This window comes from Globicephala melas, chromosome 9 (assembly GCF_963455315.2).
Source record: "Globicephala melas chromosome 9, mGloMel1.2, whole genome shotgun sequence".
Taxonomy (NCBI): Eukaryota; Metazoa; Chordata; class Mammalia; order Artiodactyla; family Delphinidae; genus Globicephala; species Globicephala melas.
In genome coordinates this window covers 13,368,263-13,383,973 of record NC_083322.1, presented here as the reverse complement: position 1 = coordinate 13,383,973, position 15,711 = coordinate 13,368,263, and the positions used below count along the sequence as shown (strand labels likewise).

General features: G+C 47.0%; 1 protein-coding gene across 1 annotated transcript in view; it reads left to right on the top strand.

The window, feature by feature from the left end:
- Window positions 1-3,280: 3,280 nt before the first annotated feature.
- Window positions 3,281-15,711, top strand: part of RAB19 (RAB19, member RAS oncogene family) — a 14,623-nt gene continuing 2,192 nt past the window's right edge. Inside the window, exons 1-3 of the mRNA XM_030853999.3 lie at window positions 3,281-3,541; window positions 5,879-6,091; window positions 7,274-7,457. Coding sequence (XP_030709859.2) covers window positions 3,281-3,541; window positions 5,879-6,091; window positions 7,274-7,457 — 658 coding nt within the window. The remainder of the gene's footprint in view (window positions 3,542-5,878; window positions 6,092-7,273; window positions 7,458-15,711) is intronic.

The following is a 15,711-nucleotide window of genomic DNA, read 5'->3' as shown; positions in this document are numbered from 1 at the left end:
GAGGGGAGGAGGAGGGGGAGTGTCGGCTTCCAGACGGCGCCAGAGGCCTGGGTGGACCCGGCAGCTCCGAGGGGGAAGTGGGGGTCGGAGGGACGGACACCAGCCAGGACTGTTAGGAAAGAAGCAGTGCGGGAGAGAAAAGATATAATCTGGGAAAAAATTATGTATATATAAATCATCTTTTTTTAAAAAAAACCTTTATTCTGCATTTTGTTTTGAGAGAAAGAAATGCGCTGCTAGGTGTGCTACTGACCTGCCATGAGGGCATAAGCTTTAAATTTTTGTTGAATTAAATACAGTTGCCCATAAGGACAGGGTTATTAGTCTGTCGGTATAATTCACTGTTGTACATCCCACCCCCATCACCCAAACAAATAAATGAGTGTTAAGATCCTGGCAACCTCAAGCAAAAACTGAAGGCCTCCAATAAAGATGTAAAACAAAAAAAAACTGAAGGCCTTACAACACACGACTCTGAACAAGGGTCTTTTGCCCTCCGGGCTCTCTTTCAACTGCTAGGGGGAAAATAAATAAATAAATAAGTCTTTCAACCCAGAAAACCTGTCCACAAAGATAGCAGATTAGAAAACAGTTTTATTATTGAATACGCTTTGAATCAGACTGTGACGCACATCACAGGCAACGCGCTAAGAGGTAACAAAGGAAGAAAGGAATCTCCCCCTTACATTGCCAGGCAGACACTACCCATTCCAGGCAAGTTCTCAGATAATCACTACTCCTCAAGTGAGAGGACTCGACTGGACCTTATGTCACAAATATTTCTCCTAACTTTATCATGGTCACTGGGGAGACCACCGGAGTTGGCTTATCCAGAGAACTTCTCACACCTTTAGGACAGGAGATGGTTTTGCAAATTGGAGCAAAGCCCCCACGGAAGTTAGCCTCCCATCCTGCCACAGGAACTGGGAGTTAGGGGCAATAGCTCCCTGGATGTTTGAATTTCAAAAGATGGCTCCCAGGTCCTGGAAGAAACATTCCAGAGTTGTGAGACCGGCAGAGGTTATTTAGCCATTCTAAAGATATACATATATTCGAAAAGGACAGAAATTTTGAAAGAAAAAGGAGGGAGGGGGGTCCTCTTCCCTTATTTTCAACAAGGAGAATTAAGTCTCTTATTTTTAATTTGTATTTGCCTTTACACAATGCAGGGGTAGTTTTGTTTCCAGTCATCAGAGGGTGTGGCTGGGGAAATGTGATATTATGGGGAGCAACCATAAATCAACCAGACCAGGCGTTTCACACTTATTGTAAAAAACAAATGGTGGACAATTATTCAACTTTAAAAGAATGAAATTATGACACATGCTACAACATGGATGAACCCTGAAAACATTAAACTAAGTGAGATAAGCCAGGCACAAAAGGACACTTACTGTATGATTCCACTTGTATGAGGTACGTAGGGTAATCAAATTTATTGAGACAGAAAGTAGAATAATGGCTACCAAGGGCTGGGGGGGAGGGGAAATGGGAGTTATTGTTTAACAGGATATAGAGTTTCAGTTGGAGATGATGAAAAAGTTCTGGAGGCTGCACAACAATGTGAATATATTTAAGACCACTGGATGATACACTTAAAAATGGTTAAAATGGTAAACTATATATATTGTGAGATATATGTGTGTATATGCACGTATGTATGTGTGTGTGTATAAGTATATGACCTGCATCACCACCAGCCAGGTCAAGAATGCCTTCTTCCCCATAACCCAAGTTCTGCTCTTTGCACTTATAGTCAGCATTGGTGGAGAGGGTCGGGGTAGGGAAAAGCAGCATCTCTCCTTGACGTCCATAACCATTCGGGCATTTTACCATTCGAATTATACTTGCTCTCTAAGTGCGAAGTCTGAGTCAGCTGGGGTTTTTTGGTTTGGGGTTTTTTTTTTTCTTTATCAGTAATCATTACCGGAAGAAGAGAACATTTTGACACCTAACCTCACGGACACATCTCACGGGTTTTATTTCCTGCCCCTGCCCATACATTTGTCATGGATCTTGACCTACATTTCATTTTGAAGCCTCATATGCATGACTGTGGCTTTCAGAGCACAGTCTGCAGGGCCTTCCCTGGTAGTCCAGTGGTTAGGACTCCACGCTTCCATTGCTGGGGGCACGGGTTCAATTCCTCATCAGGGAACTAAGATCCCGCATGCTGAATGTGAACTAGGATCCCACATGCTGCATGGCATGGGCAAAAAAATAAATAAAATAAAAATTTTTTAAAAACACAATAAAGCACGGTATGCAGCAGCAGTATTTGGCAGTGTCTTTTGTCTTCTTGCTCTACCTGCCAACATTGGATTTATCCTCCCCAAAAGAGAGGTTCCTGAAAGTGATGTGTAAATGGAATTTGGGGTAAGATAAATCATCATTTACAGGTTTTCTGGAGAAATGTTCTTGAGTAGTGAATAAATTGTCCTCTATTTCAGTGCTAGGCCTCAATCCACAGTAAGAAATACATCTTACATCACCCCCAGCACACACGTGCCTGTTCACAGCTGATCCAAACAGCTCGTGCAACAATACCCTTACTCCATGGAATGCATTCTGAATTGGTTTCCTAATCTTTTCTGTAAAAACGCTGGTTACAACCCCCTAAATTTGACTTCATGACTCATTAACGGGTCTCGGCCCACAGTTTGAAAACACTACACCAGTTTAATATTTTATCGATCGGGATGTTTCTGTTTTGCATGTTGTGCCTATAGCTTAACTGCCTGCTCAGCACATTCCACAGAGTGGAGCTGATCTGGTCCCCATGCTAGAAGCAGTGACTCTTCCAGACTCTGTGGGGAAAAAATAAAAAGGAAAATTCACCTCAGCTCCATGCTTCTCCTGCCAGCATCAGGGACTGACGAACTCCAGGTCTTCCTAGAAATTAACCTTGGTTCTGGGGTACACTTTGTGGGGGGAAGGAAACATTTTTTTTCAGCTCCTTCTTCCCCTGCAAATTCAAAGTTGTTTTCGTTTTTTAATCTTCTCTTTGGATCACCTCCTTTCTCTCAGTGGCTCCTCAGAAAAGGTTATTCAAGTCCACAAAACAGTTAAATGACTCAAAACCCAGATCTGTATCCTCCTTTAAGTTGCTGCCCTTCAACTAGCCACTCCCACCCCAGCCAAACAGGGGACACCAGGAAAAATTGGGGGTAAGGGCCGCCTAAGAGAATGTGAGCTGAAAGAAATAACAGGGAGGCTCAGTAGGTGTTGGCTGAGGTAGCAGGCTAGTCCTTTTCATTTTGGGTTTGCTGGATAACATGTGATGCTAAGAAGCCGGAGGAAAGGTGACCTAGTGTGGCCTCACCCCGTGCTTTGTACCCAATGGCAGCTCCTCCGGATGGGGAGGGAGGGGGAGGCGGAGGGAGGGAGGGTTGACACTTTCCTTTCACTTTCTCAGGCCACCAAACCTGACACCTGGGGACAGAACTACAGTTCCCACCACGCCTCGAGACAGGAGGAAGAAGGGGCACGGAGGACCAAAAGGAAAACCAGGAGAAAGAGCAAACGTTACCTACTGGCAGAGGTGAGAGAGCCAGACAGGTAAGCAACAGGTGCAGGTTACAGGATGCAGGATGGAGGGTGTTGGAGGGTGGACATCGCTTGTTTCTCCTTGCAGGGCGTGTAGGCGGAGGTGAAGGGGGCTTTTGTGGAAACCCTGAGGACTTACTTGGTGTGTGTGTATGGGGGTGGGGGCATGGAAGTAAGATTTCAGCTCAAATTACAGGGATAAGACACCGGAAGTGGAATGGCTTTCTTTACTTGAAAAGCCCGGGGAAGAGTTGTTTGATTATGTCTCGTGTCTGCTGGATCATTTAGCCATAGTGATTTCAGAGGAGTCCAGGAGAAGTGTAGGATCCTCCGTCTGTTTAAAGCTCGCAGTTTTTACGTACAGATTTTAATCTGTGTCATGATACAGACTTGTCCTTTTCTATGACTTCTGAGAAAGCCAAAAACTAAAACTGGGGGAAATGAAGAAGGGTGTCATAGGCAGGAACAATTTGCAACACATCAAATTTCGTCATCAAATGAAATAAGGTTTCCTGTATTTTTAAGAGACATCTGACGAGGAGACCCAACACAACCAAAGAACAGTTGAAGGGCCCGGGTATATCTGCCATGAGGGGACACGGTTGCTGCTCCAACAATCTGCTGGGCTGTGGAGTAGGAATCTGCTGTCATGTGGAATGGGAGTCCTGATGTAGCATGAGGGTCCACAGATGGAAACCTCGGGGAGATAGATTTCAACCCCATGTAAGTTAGAGCTGTGCACACAACATAGATTTTTTCAGGAGGTAGTGAGTTCCTCGTGATCTGAGATGCTGTGGGTATTTAAGCAGAGACGCTGAAGGTGGGAATAAAGTTTCAGGTGGGTGATTGTGTCGGTCAACACTTCCCAAGGCTAGCTAGTCCTCAAAATCACCTGGGAGTGTGTGCATGTTTTTAAATCTATTTAGCAGACCTAAGATGGGCTCCAGGAATATATAGATAGTTAATTATCTTCCCAGGTAATTCTGATAATCAGTTAGTTTGGGAGACACTGTCATGAGAAACTTTCTTTTCCAGCCTATGGTGGAGTATGGCACAAACATTCGAACCACAGGGTTTTTTTGTTGGTTTCGTTTTGTTTTGTGGCACCTCGAGGCTTGTGGGATCTTAGTTCTCCAACCAGGGATTGAAACCGGGCCCTTGACAGTGAAAGCACAGAGTCCTAACCGCTGGACTGCCAGGGAATTCCCCACAGTTTTCATTCTGAATATTCTCAGAATCATAATTTCCAGGACAAGGAAAAGCAGGTGCCAACCGGAAGAAAAGGGCTGTGTGACTCTTCCCGAAACTGACTTGTCTGTCAGGTCTCATTGATGCTTGCGGCTGGTTGCCTTGCCATTCAGTCTTCCAGTAATTTGTCTTCCTCCTGTGTGACATGGAGATAGGCTGACAGCTAGGCATGTCTCCCACCTGACAACTGGCAGGTGAAACACTCCTGCTGGGCCCCGAGGCATGTGGGATCTTAGTTCCCGGACCAGGGATCAAACCCACCACCCCCTGCAGTGGAAGCGCTGGAAGCATGGAGTCTTAACCCCTGGACTGCCAGGGAAGTCCCAGTCAATGCTGTCATCTGAGAGTGTTGACCGTGTACTGGGCCCAGCAGAGAACAGCAGTAGAACCTCTTCATTCCAAGGTCACCCCTGAAGTAATGTTAACTCACCTAGGACAGGTGGGGTTTGTGCGGGCAGCTCCCTCTTACCTGACCAGTAATTAACATGCTTCTCCCACGAGGATGGCAGTGCTAGGAAAACAGTGACCTCACTCTGTCTTGTCCTGTGCTGAATCCCGAGTGCCAAGAATAGTTCCCGGCCCCTGGTAGGTGGTCACTAACACAGGGGTCCCCAATCCCCAGGCTGTGGACCAGTACCGGTCCTGTTAGGTACTGGGCCACACAGCAGGAGGTGAGCGGCAGGCGAATAAGTGAAGCTTCACCTGCCGCTCCCCATCGCTCCCCATCGCCCCCCATTGCCCCCCATCACTCCCCATCGCCCCCCATCGCCCCCATCGCTCCCCATCGCTCCCCACCGCTCCCCATCGCCCCCCATTGCCCCCATCACTCCCCATCGCCCCCCATTGCCCCCCATCGCCCCCAGCGCTCCCCATGGCTCCCCACTGCTCCCCATCGCCCCCCATCGCCCCCCATTGCTCCCCATCGCTCCCCATCGCTCACGTTGCCTCCTGAACCATCCTAGTCCCCCACCCTGTCCGAGGAAAAATTGTCTTCCACGAAACCAGTCCCTGGTGCCGAAAAGGTTGGGGATGGCTGCACTAAAGAGAGACCGAATTCCTTCTTTTCTTCCTTGATCTGTTCTAGGTGGCAAGAGCCATGCAATTCTCCAGCTCAGCCAGGGCAGCAGATGAGAACTTTGACTATTTGTTCAAGATTATCCTCATCGGGGATTCCAACGTGGGGAAGACGTGTGTGGTGCGGCATTTCACGTCCGGGGTCTACACCGAGGCGCAGCAGAACACCATTGGGGTGGACTTCACTGTGCGTGCCCTGGAGATCAACGGCAAGAAAGTGAAGGTCAGAGGGGGACACGGGTGGGTCTGCCTCTTTTAGCCATGGTTCCTAACCCTGAAACACATGCCTGAGGAGTGAAAGATTTAAATATAAAATATGAGATCATTAAAATACCAGGAAAAAAAACCCATGGGAGTATTTATTTTTATCATTGAGGAATAGAGAAATCAGGCTTTAAAGTAAGACAAGAAGCCAGAAGGGAAAATATTGCTCCATCTAACTATTTAAAGGTCAAATTAATACTCTTCTATATGATCATATAAAGGTCAAATTTCTACATACTCAAAAATACCATAAACAAAAACTAAAGTCAAAGATGAGTGACAAACTGGAAAGAAACATTTGCAAATATGGAACTGACAGAGAGCTAATTTCTCTGATGTGAAAAGAGCTCTGATAAATATCGAAGAAAAGACCAACAACCAAATACAAAAAGTAGGCACTTCACAGATTAGACAAAACAGCTACTTCACAGATGTTATGTGAACTGGCTCATACATTTATGTGAAAAAGTAAAAGTGCCCATTGTTACTCATGATTAAAGAAATGAAATTAAACTAAGTGAGATAATATCATTTACCCATTTGACCAACCAAAAAAGATCAAAAAGTGTTGGTGAAAATGTAATAAGTGGATTTTGTGTGGGATCCTTATTAAACAAACACAATAGTAAAAAGACATTTTGAGGCTTCCCTGGTGGCACAGTGGTTGAGAGTCCGCCTGCCGATGCAGGGGACACGGGTTCGTGCCCTGGTCCGGGAAGATCCCACATGCCGCGGAGCGGCTGGGCCCGTGAGCCGTGGCCGCTGAGCCTGCGCGTCCGGAGCCTGTGCTCCGCAATGGGAGAGGCCACAACAGTGAGAGGCCTGCGTACCGCAAAAAAAAAAAAAAAGATAAAACATCTGGACGAAGGGATGAGTGTGGTAGGAAGGCAAAAGAACACCAGACCTTAGGACACTGGATCCGCCTCTCCCACTGAAGGGCACCTTAGGTGATGGCCCCCAACCTGAAAACCTTGGGGATTTTACCCTGGGAGCACCTGAAAAAAGACAGATTCCTGGGCCCCACCCCAGACCTCCTGAATTTGGATCTCTAGAAGTGAGACCCAGGGAACGACTTAGGCGAGCAAGTTCCCATCAGGGGTGGGAACTCCTGATGCGGACCCCCTTTCCTGCCCTTCTCCAGATGCAGGTGTGGGACACTGCAGGCCAGGAGCGCTTCCGGACCATCACCCAAAGCTACTATCGCAGTGCCCACGCGGCCATAATTGCCTACGACCTCACCCGGCGGTCCACGTTCGAGTCTGTTCCTCACTGGATTCACGAGATAGAGAAATACGGGGCAGCAAACTTGGTCATCATGCTGATTGGTAGGTCGATTTCAAAGTGTTTCGCTTTCCTTGACTGCCAGCCGCCCCCCGTGCTCAGCTTTTTCTGTGTTTCCAGTGGCAGTGGAACAGGAAGCCGTAAAAGTGCACGTGGCGGATGGGACCTCAGAAAACATCTGGGCCAGAAATTCCCATCAGGTTCACTTGAGCATGAGAGTGGGGTGGTTTGAACTTGTTAAGAATACAGATTCCAGGGCCTCACCCTAGAGTTTCTCACTGCAAAAACCTGAGATGGGCCAGATATCTAGATGAAGGTACACCCTTCATCATACAGACGTGTGATTCGACACACGTCTGTACAGACTACACAGGAAGTATTCTGTAGTCCGAGCTTCACAGCGTCAGATGGCTCTTAATCCCCGGAAGAGCCGCTCAGATGACTATGACTGACAACACTCTTGAATGACTTATCACACCTGCTAAGATGCTAAGCAAATCTTAACAACAAACCAACATCAAAATTAACCTCAACTTCAACTATACACAGTGAACTCACAGCTTGAAATACGTGTCGTCACATTGTGCATTCAGAAACGGGTAATGTGCTGTCACTTCCCTATAGTATTAGCTTTGCAAGCAGTGCCCCTCCTAAGGACACTGTTTACCAAGTGGCAAGTTGCTTTAGGTTCTTGCTACTCAAAGTGTGGTCCACGGACCAGCAGCATCAGCATCACTGGGGTTTTTGGTTTTAGGTTTCTTTTTCTTTTTTTTTTGTATTAAGACTTATTTTTTCAGAGCAGTTTTTAAGGTTCTCAGCAAAATTGGGAAGGTACGGAGATTTCCCATATGCCCCCTGTACTCACACATGCATAGCCTCTCCCATATCAACATCTCCTACCAATGTGGTACATTTGTTACAAAGGATGAACCTACATTGACACATCATAGTCATCTGAACTTCACAGTTTACATTATGGCTCATTCTTGGTGTTGTACTTTCTATGGGTTTGGACAAATGTCTAATGACAAGTATCCACCATGATGATATCATAGAGAGTATTTTCACTGCCCTAAAAATCCACAGAATCAGCATCACGTTGGGGGTTGTTAAAAGTGCCCCATCTCAGGCCCCATTCCAGACCTACTGAATCTGAATCTTCGTTTTAACAGGATCCTAGAGAGATTCATATGCAAATTAAAGTTTGCAGAGCACAGGTCTAGAGAGCTGCTGTGGGACTGAGCGCTAAACACAGCAATGATTAGTGGATTATTTATCCATGCACAGGCATGTCCTAGCTGTGTGGTAAGTTACCTTCTGAGCCTTAGTTTCCTCATCTACAATATGCAATCAATATTCACTAGGGTTGTTGTAAAGACGTGACGAGATAATGTGTATACATCGCTTGACAGTGCCTAGCACATAGTAGGTGCTTCATAACGGGTGTGGGATTTGTTTCTAGAAGGTTCATTTGTTTGAGGGAACAAACTCCTCTGTGTTCCTTAAACAATGGGGTGCGGTGCTTATGGTGAGGGTGCAAGTCCCTGGGACCTAGGAAAACCCAGCCCAGCATTCAAGCCCAGCAGAGTGGGAGACACAGTGGAGCCAGGCCACCCATCGCAAGCAGGAAGTTGGGGACCCTCTTCTCAGGGCTGGGCTCTGTGTACCAGCCTCCTCCACCATTGTGTATCTATGTCTTCTCTCAGAGCTGCTTCTTACATTCAGGATACTGTGGGCCTGCAGCACTCTCCCTCTGAACCATCCCTCCTGGGTTCCTCAAAGCATCATCCCCAGCCTGCTCCTGCCACAGAATCCCTCATTCTCTCATACCCTCTAGCTCACATTCTTCAGGAAGGAAATCCCATTGCCCCGTTCCTTTTTTTTTTAATACTTAATTTTTAAAAAATATTTATTTATTTATGTATTCGGCTGCACCGGGTCTTAGTTGCAGCACACAGGGTCTTTTAGTTGCGGCACGCACGCGGGATCTAGTTCCCTGGCCAGGTATCCAACCCAGGCCCCCTGCATTGGGAGCACGCAGTCTTAACCACTGGACCATCAGAGAAGTCCCGCTCCATTCCTCTTTCTCATGGCAAAGCCTGGCCCAGGCTGCTGGCCAACCTCACGGTGGCGGGCAGGCCTGGTGTAAGGTGCCCGGCCTGGACCAAGCAGCTGGGCCCCGAGGGGGGAGGCAGTGACAGGAAGCATAGCTGGGCTGCAGACGGTCCACAGAAGAGGTCACTCGCACACATCGTTGGCACATCTAGCCCATCTATTATTACTATTGTGATTCCAAAAAGGACTTCTTATTCTAGAACCGTGTTTTCCCTGTCTTTGCTGTTTTAAGTCACAGTCTAGCCCCTATCATATGCATGGCCTTGAAGAGAATGCTGCTTTGTAATTCATTCTGCTTCTTGTAACTTAAGAATCAAAGTCATTCCAAGAGCCTAGACGGGGCTCGTTCCTTCGTGCTGCATCAGATCAAAAGCTCCCTATGCACAGCCAGCTGCCAAAGAAAATGCGCCTCAAACTTAGCCCCTTTTTTCAGAGGGGCTGTGTCTTTTCCCTCATGGCAGAAAACAGGAGAGATTAGTGAGACTGGGAAGCGTCTTCCACATGGAGGGTGACTTGTCTTTTTGGAGAAGCGTGAGCTGCCTCCTCTCTCTTGTTACTTCTCAGCCAAAGGTCCCCTCTGGAACCAGAAACATTTTTGATTTGACTTCAGGTATAAAGAACACTTCTTCAAAAGGCAGAGTTCAGGGCTTCCCTGGTGGCGCAGTGGTTAAGAATCTGCCTGCCAATGCAGGGGACACGGGTTTGAGCCCTGGTCCGGGAATATCCCACATGCTGCGGAGCAACTAAGCCCATGAGCCAGAACTACTGAGCCTGCGCTCTAGAGCCCACGAGTCACAACTACTGAGCACACGAGCCACAACTACTGAGTCCATGTGCCACAACTACTGAAGCCCGCGCGCCTAGAGCCCGTGCTCCGCAACGAAGAGTAGCCCCTGCTCACTGCAACTAGAGAAAGCCCGCATGCAGCAATGAAGACCCAATGCAGCCACAAATAAATTTATTTTTAAAAAAAGAAAAAGGCAGAGTTCAGAGTTATAAAAATAAACACTGACCCCCCAACAGAGCCATATTTCTTCCTCAATAACCACTTCTTCGAAGCACCGAGGAGGACACTGGCCAAGGTTTCTGACACCCTTCACAACAGCTGCTCCTGAAGTGTGATGACCAGGAGGGGTGACAAGATCTGACGACAGGTGACATTTACTAAACTCCACTCTGAGTCTGCCCCTGGGTCCCTTCATTTAATCCTCACAACCATCCTGAGAAGCAGAGACGACCATCCTCGTCTCCCAGCTGAGGAAACCGAGGCCTCTGGAGGTTAAGTATCCTGCCAAGGAGCTCAGCGAGTTACCTACTGACAGGTGAGGCAGGATTTGAATCAGAGCCCCGGGTGGTTCAGTTCCTGTCCAGCCACTTTCCAGTAGCTGGTCAGGCTGACAGTTGCCCCCTGAAGCTCTGGTTGAGGCAATGTCTCATCCACTCCAGTGCCTGGACTTTGCAGTCAGACAGATTTGGGTTCAAATCTCCCCTCTGTCCTTCCTGTCTGAACTTGGTCTCATCCCTCTCTCTAAATTTCTACTTACTCATCTATAAAACTGGTACCTGCCTCAAAGGTTTTGTTGAATTGAAAGGATTAAACAAGGTAACATATAAAGCACTTAGCACAGTGCTGAGACCTCAATCCAGGGAACGACGGGCTCAGAGGGCATCCCCCGGAGAGGGGGGACATAGCTGAGCCGCCAGGGAAGGTGGGAACCCCACCAATAGTAGCTCCCAGGGAAGGGAAGCTTGGGTGTGAATCCCTTGCATCTCGCTGAGGGGAACCATGCCGTCCTAAACCCGCTGGCGGTTACCCAGGAAGGTGGGTTGGATCCCTCTTCCATTCAATTCACAGGCTTCCCAGGAAACGTTGAAGCAGAAGAACCTTGAAAGCTGCCATGCAAAGCCACCCTGACCAGCCATCCCCTCTGGGCTGTCTTTGGAAGGCCTCACCCACTTCTCCACCGCCGCCTTCTCCTCCCTTGCGGGCCCCGCCCTTTGATGGCCCCGCCCCCACCAGCATTGTCCTTCACTCTTCCTCCCCCTACTGCAGAAACAGGTGGGGCAGAGTAGGGGAACAAATGCCAAGATGTGGTGGGATTTCCACGAATCTCACAACTTTTGCTTGATATTTACTCCCTCGTCTGTCTGTTGTAACAAATATCTCTGCCCCACTTCTTAACTGGTTCTAGAAATGCCCCCAAAGATGATCAGGACGTGTCACCAGTGCTCCCGCTTATGACGCATCCAATCCCAAGGGCTGACACCACGGGTCTTCCTGTTTACTGTCGGTGGTCTCCTCGCTTTAATCTGGGATAGCCAACTGTGCTGTTCCCTCACATAAGTGTCCCTGCCGTTTTACCATATTTTCCATTCTGTCTCCATGGTTCTTCACACAAATGGCTTTCTCTCTCAAAAGTTTACCCCAGCCCCTAGAGGCCATGTCACCACCATACAAAATCAAAGGGACCATTGTGCGTTGATTTGTCCTGTTCCTTCCCCTCCAGCCATTCACAGGGAACCCAGCTCCTCAGTAATGTCCCTCTGTTTACTTATTTAAAATTTTTTTAAAATTATTTTTGGCTGTATTGGGTCTTCTTGCTGCATGCGGACTTTCTCTAGTTGTGGCGAGCGGGGGCTACTCTTCGTTGCAGTGCGCGGGCTTGTGGCTTCCGTTGTTGCAGAGCATGGGGTCTAGGTGCGTGAGCTTCAGTAGTTGTGGCACACGGGCTCAGTAGTTGCAGCTCGCGGGCTCTAGAGCGCAGGCTCAGTAGGTGTGGCGCACGGGCTTAGTTGCTCCACAGCATGTGGGATCTTCCTGGCCCAGGGCTCGAATCCGTGTCCCCTGCATTGGCAGGCGGATTCTTAACCACTGCGCCACCAGGGAAGCCCCGTCCCTCTGTTTAAAACCTTCGGTGTCCCCATCACCCCCAAGATAAGACACAAATTCCTGAACATCACTCACAAGGTGCCCTGCTTTCCGCCTGGAGATGGCTGCTTCTTGTCCTTTTCTCATCCCGCTCTGTTTTGTTTCTAACTTCTTAACTCTTCTTACTCCCTCAGAGTGAGGGTTTGGGAGCCAACCTCCTTTTGTAGGTTATGTGGCTGTTCTGTCTCTTAACATTCTTTGGCGTCTGCTATTTGTCCCCTTAGGATCTCGGGCAAACTTTCCACTTAAACCCCTGTTATATTTAAAGGTCCACAATCTCTCAGCAAAAGCTCTTAGAACCCGGATTCCCTGGTTCTACATCCTCACCAGCACTTGCTATTATCAGATCTTTCCATTTCTTCCATCCTGATAAGTGTGTTGTGATATCACTCGCATTTTTTATTTGCAGGTCGCTGTTCACTGTTGAGGTCAAGCACCTTTTCATACACTTGTTAGCTATTTGGATATTCTCTTTTCAATTCTCATGCCCATTTTTCTACCTGTTGTTTGTCTTTTTCTTATTGATCCCTACAAGTACCTTATGTTTTCTGGAAATAATCTATGTTGGTTCGGGTCTTCCAGGAAGATGTCAGGACAGGATCCGATAGACATGCAAGAGATTTATTGGGAGAAATGGCTGTGAGGGATAAAGAGGAAGGCGCAGAAGGAGGCAGGGAGAGTCTTCTATGTCATGCTGACCTGCCCCTGGGAAGGAGAGAAGGGAGGAAGGAGGATGGTGTCCAAGAAAGGTTGATTCAGGCCTGAACCAAAGCTGCCTGATAGAGGAATGGAACCCTGGTCTCTGCAGCAGGGGCCTGCGTTAGTGCCTCCCTGTGCTGGGGCCTCTGCACCAGCTGGAGGAGGACAGTGGGGTAGCAGCTGGGCTGGGGTCACCTATGCTCCCTGAAGTCAGTTCTCTTGAACAGCTCTGAGCCCTTTGTCAATTGCATGTGTTGCAAATACATTTTTCACTTTTATTTATTTATTTTAAATTTTATTATTATTTTTTTAATGTTTTGGCCGCACCATGCGGCATGTGGGATCTTAGTTCCCTGACCGGGAATCGAACCCATGCTCCCTGCATTGGAAGCTTGGAGTCTTAACCACTGGACCAACAGGGAAGTCCCTCATCTTTCACTTTTTTACTCTCAGAGTTCCTCTTCACTCTCTTGATGGTGTATTTTGATGAACAGACATTTTTAATTTTAGTATATTTCAATCCATCAAACTTTTCCTTAATGATTATTGTTTCCTGTATCCTATGCAGGAAAATTTACCCTAATTGAAATCATTAACATAGCCTTACATTATCTTTTGAAGCTTACTTGCTGTATGTTTTTTGTTTCTTTAACATCTTCATTGGAGTATAATTGCTTTACAATGGTGTGTTAGTTTCTGCTGTATAACAAAGTGAATCAGCTATACGTATACATATATCCCCATATCTCCTCCCTCTTGCGTCTCCCTCCCACCCTCCCTTGCTCGCTGTATTTGTTTGTTTGTTTATAATTTATTATGACTTTTACATTTAGATCTGCAATCTATCCAGCATTGATTATGGTGTACAGTGAGAGGTCTGGGCCAAAACTTGTAACTATTCATGTAAAGATCCAATTGCCTCCGTACTATTGACTAAAAAGGCAATCTTGTCCACTGCTCTGTGGCACCATCTTTCTGTGAAGGGTACATATATTCGTGAGTTTGTTTCTGAGCTTTTTATTCTATTCTACTGGTCTATTTCATGCATTCTTTGGGAAGGCAAAAATATTTTAGATATGACAGTGGTTTGTGGCCTCCAAAGGGCCAGATATACAGTGTATCTGTAGGGTCTGTACACAAATTTTGTAAGGTCTGTATACAAATGTTCACTGAAGCACTATTCATAATAATAAAAAACTAGAATCAACTCAGTTTCCTTCATATGGGCGGGTAGTTAAACAAACTGTGGTACATCCATACCATGGAACATGGCTCAGCAATAAAAAAGAAACTACTGGGGGCTTCCCTGGTGGCGCAGTGGTTGAAAGTCCGCCTGCCGATGCAGGGGATACGGGTTCGTGCCCCGGTCAGGAAGGTTCCCACATGCCGCGGAGCGGCTGGGCCCGTGAGCCATGGCCGCTGAGCCTGCGCGTCCGGAGCCTGTTGCTCCGCAACGGGAGAGGCCGCAGCAGTGAGAGGCCCGCGTACCGCAAAAAAAAAAAAAAAAAAAAGAAACTACTGATACATACATCACTCTGATGGATCTCAAGAGAATTATGCTGAGAAAAGCCAATCTCCAAAGGCTACCTACTGTATGATTCTTTTTTTTTTAAATAAATTTATTTATGTATTATTTATTTATTTTTGCTGCGTTGGGTCTTCGTAGCTGCGCGTGGGCTTTCTCTAGTTGCAGGGAGCTAGGGCTACTCTTCATTGCGGTTCGTGGGCCTCTCATTGTGGTTGCTTCTCTCGTTGCGGAGCACAGACTCTAGAGCACAGGCTCAGTAGTTGTGGCGCACAGGCTTAGTTGTTCCACGGCATGTGGGATCTTCCTGGACCAGGGCTTGAACCTGTGTCCCCTGCATTGGCAGGTGGATTCTTAACCACTGCGCTACCAGGGAAGCCCCTACATAACATCCTGGAAATGACAAAATTATACAGGTGGAGAACAGATTAGTTACCAGGGGTCAGGGATTAGAGCTGGTGGGAGGTTGTAAAGGGTAGCACGGCGAGCACTTTGTGGTGATGGAACTGTTCTGTATCTTGACTGCACTGGTAGGTGTAGGAATCTACACATGTGATCAAATTGCACAAATACATACGCACACACACACATACACACAAAGGAATGTGTGTATAATTTGTGAAATCTGAATAAGCTCTGTGGGTTGTATTAGTGTCAATTTCCTGGTTTTGATATTGTACTGTAGTGCAAGAGGTTACCATTGGGGGAAACTGGGAGAAGAGTACACTGGACCTCCCTGAATATATATATATATATGTAGTGTGTATGTGTGTGTGTGTGTGTGCAATTTCCTGTGAATCTAGATTTTTTTTCCAAATAGGAAGTTTTACTGTTTTTCAGAGGCGAAGGGGTAATTAGGGGGAAAAAAGATCGAAAAAGACTCTCTATGAGGACAATAAAGAAACACTGGTCTAGCCCATCTTAATTACTGTAGCTTTGTAATAAACCTTGATGTCTAGTGAAACAACCCTGGTGAGAAAGTAATTTCGCCTTTAGATTCCTGCCTCCGAGAGATCAAAGTCCAGTGATT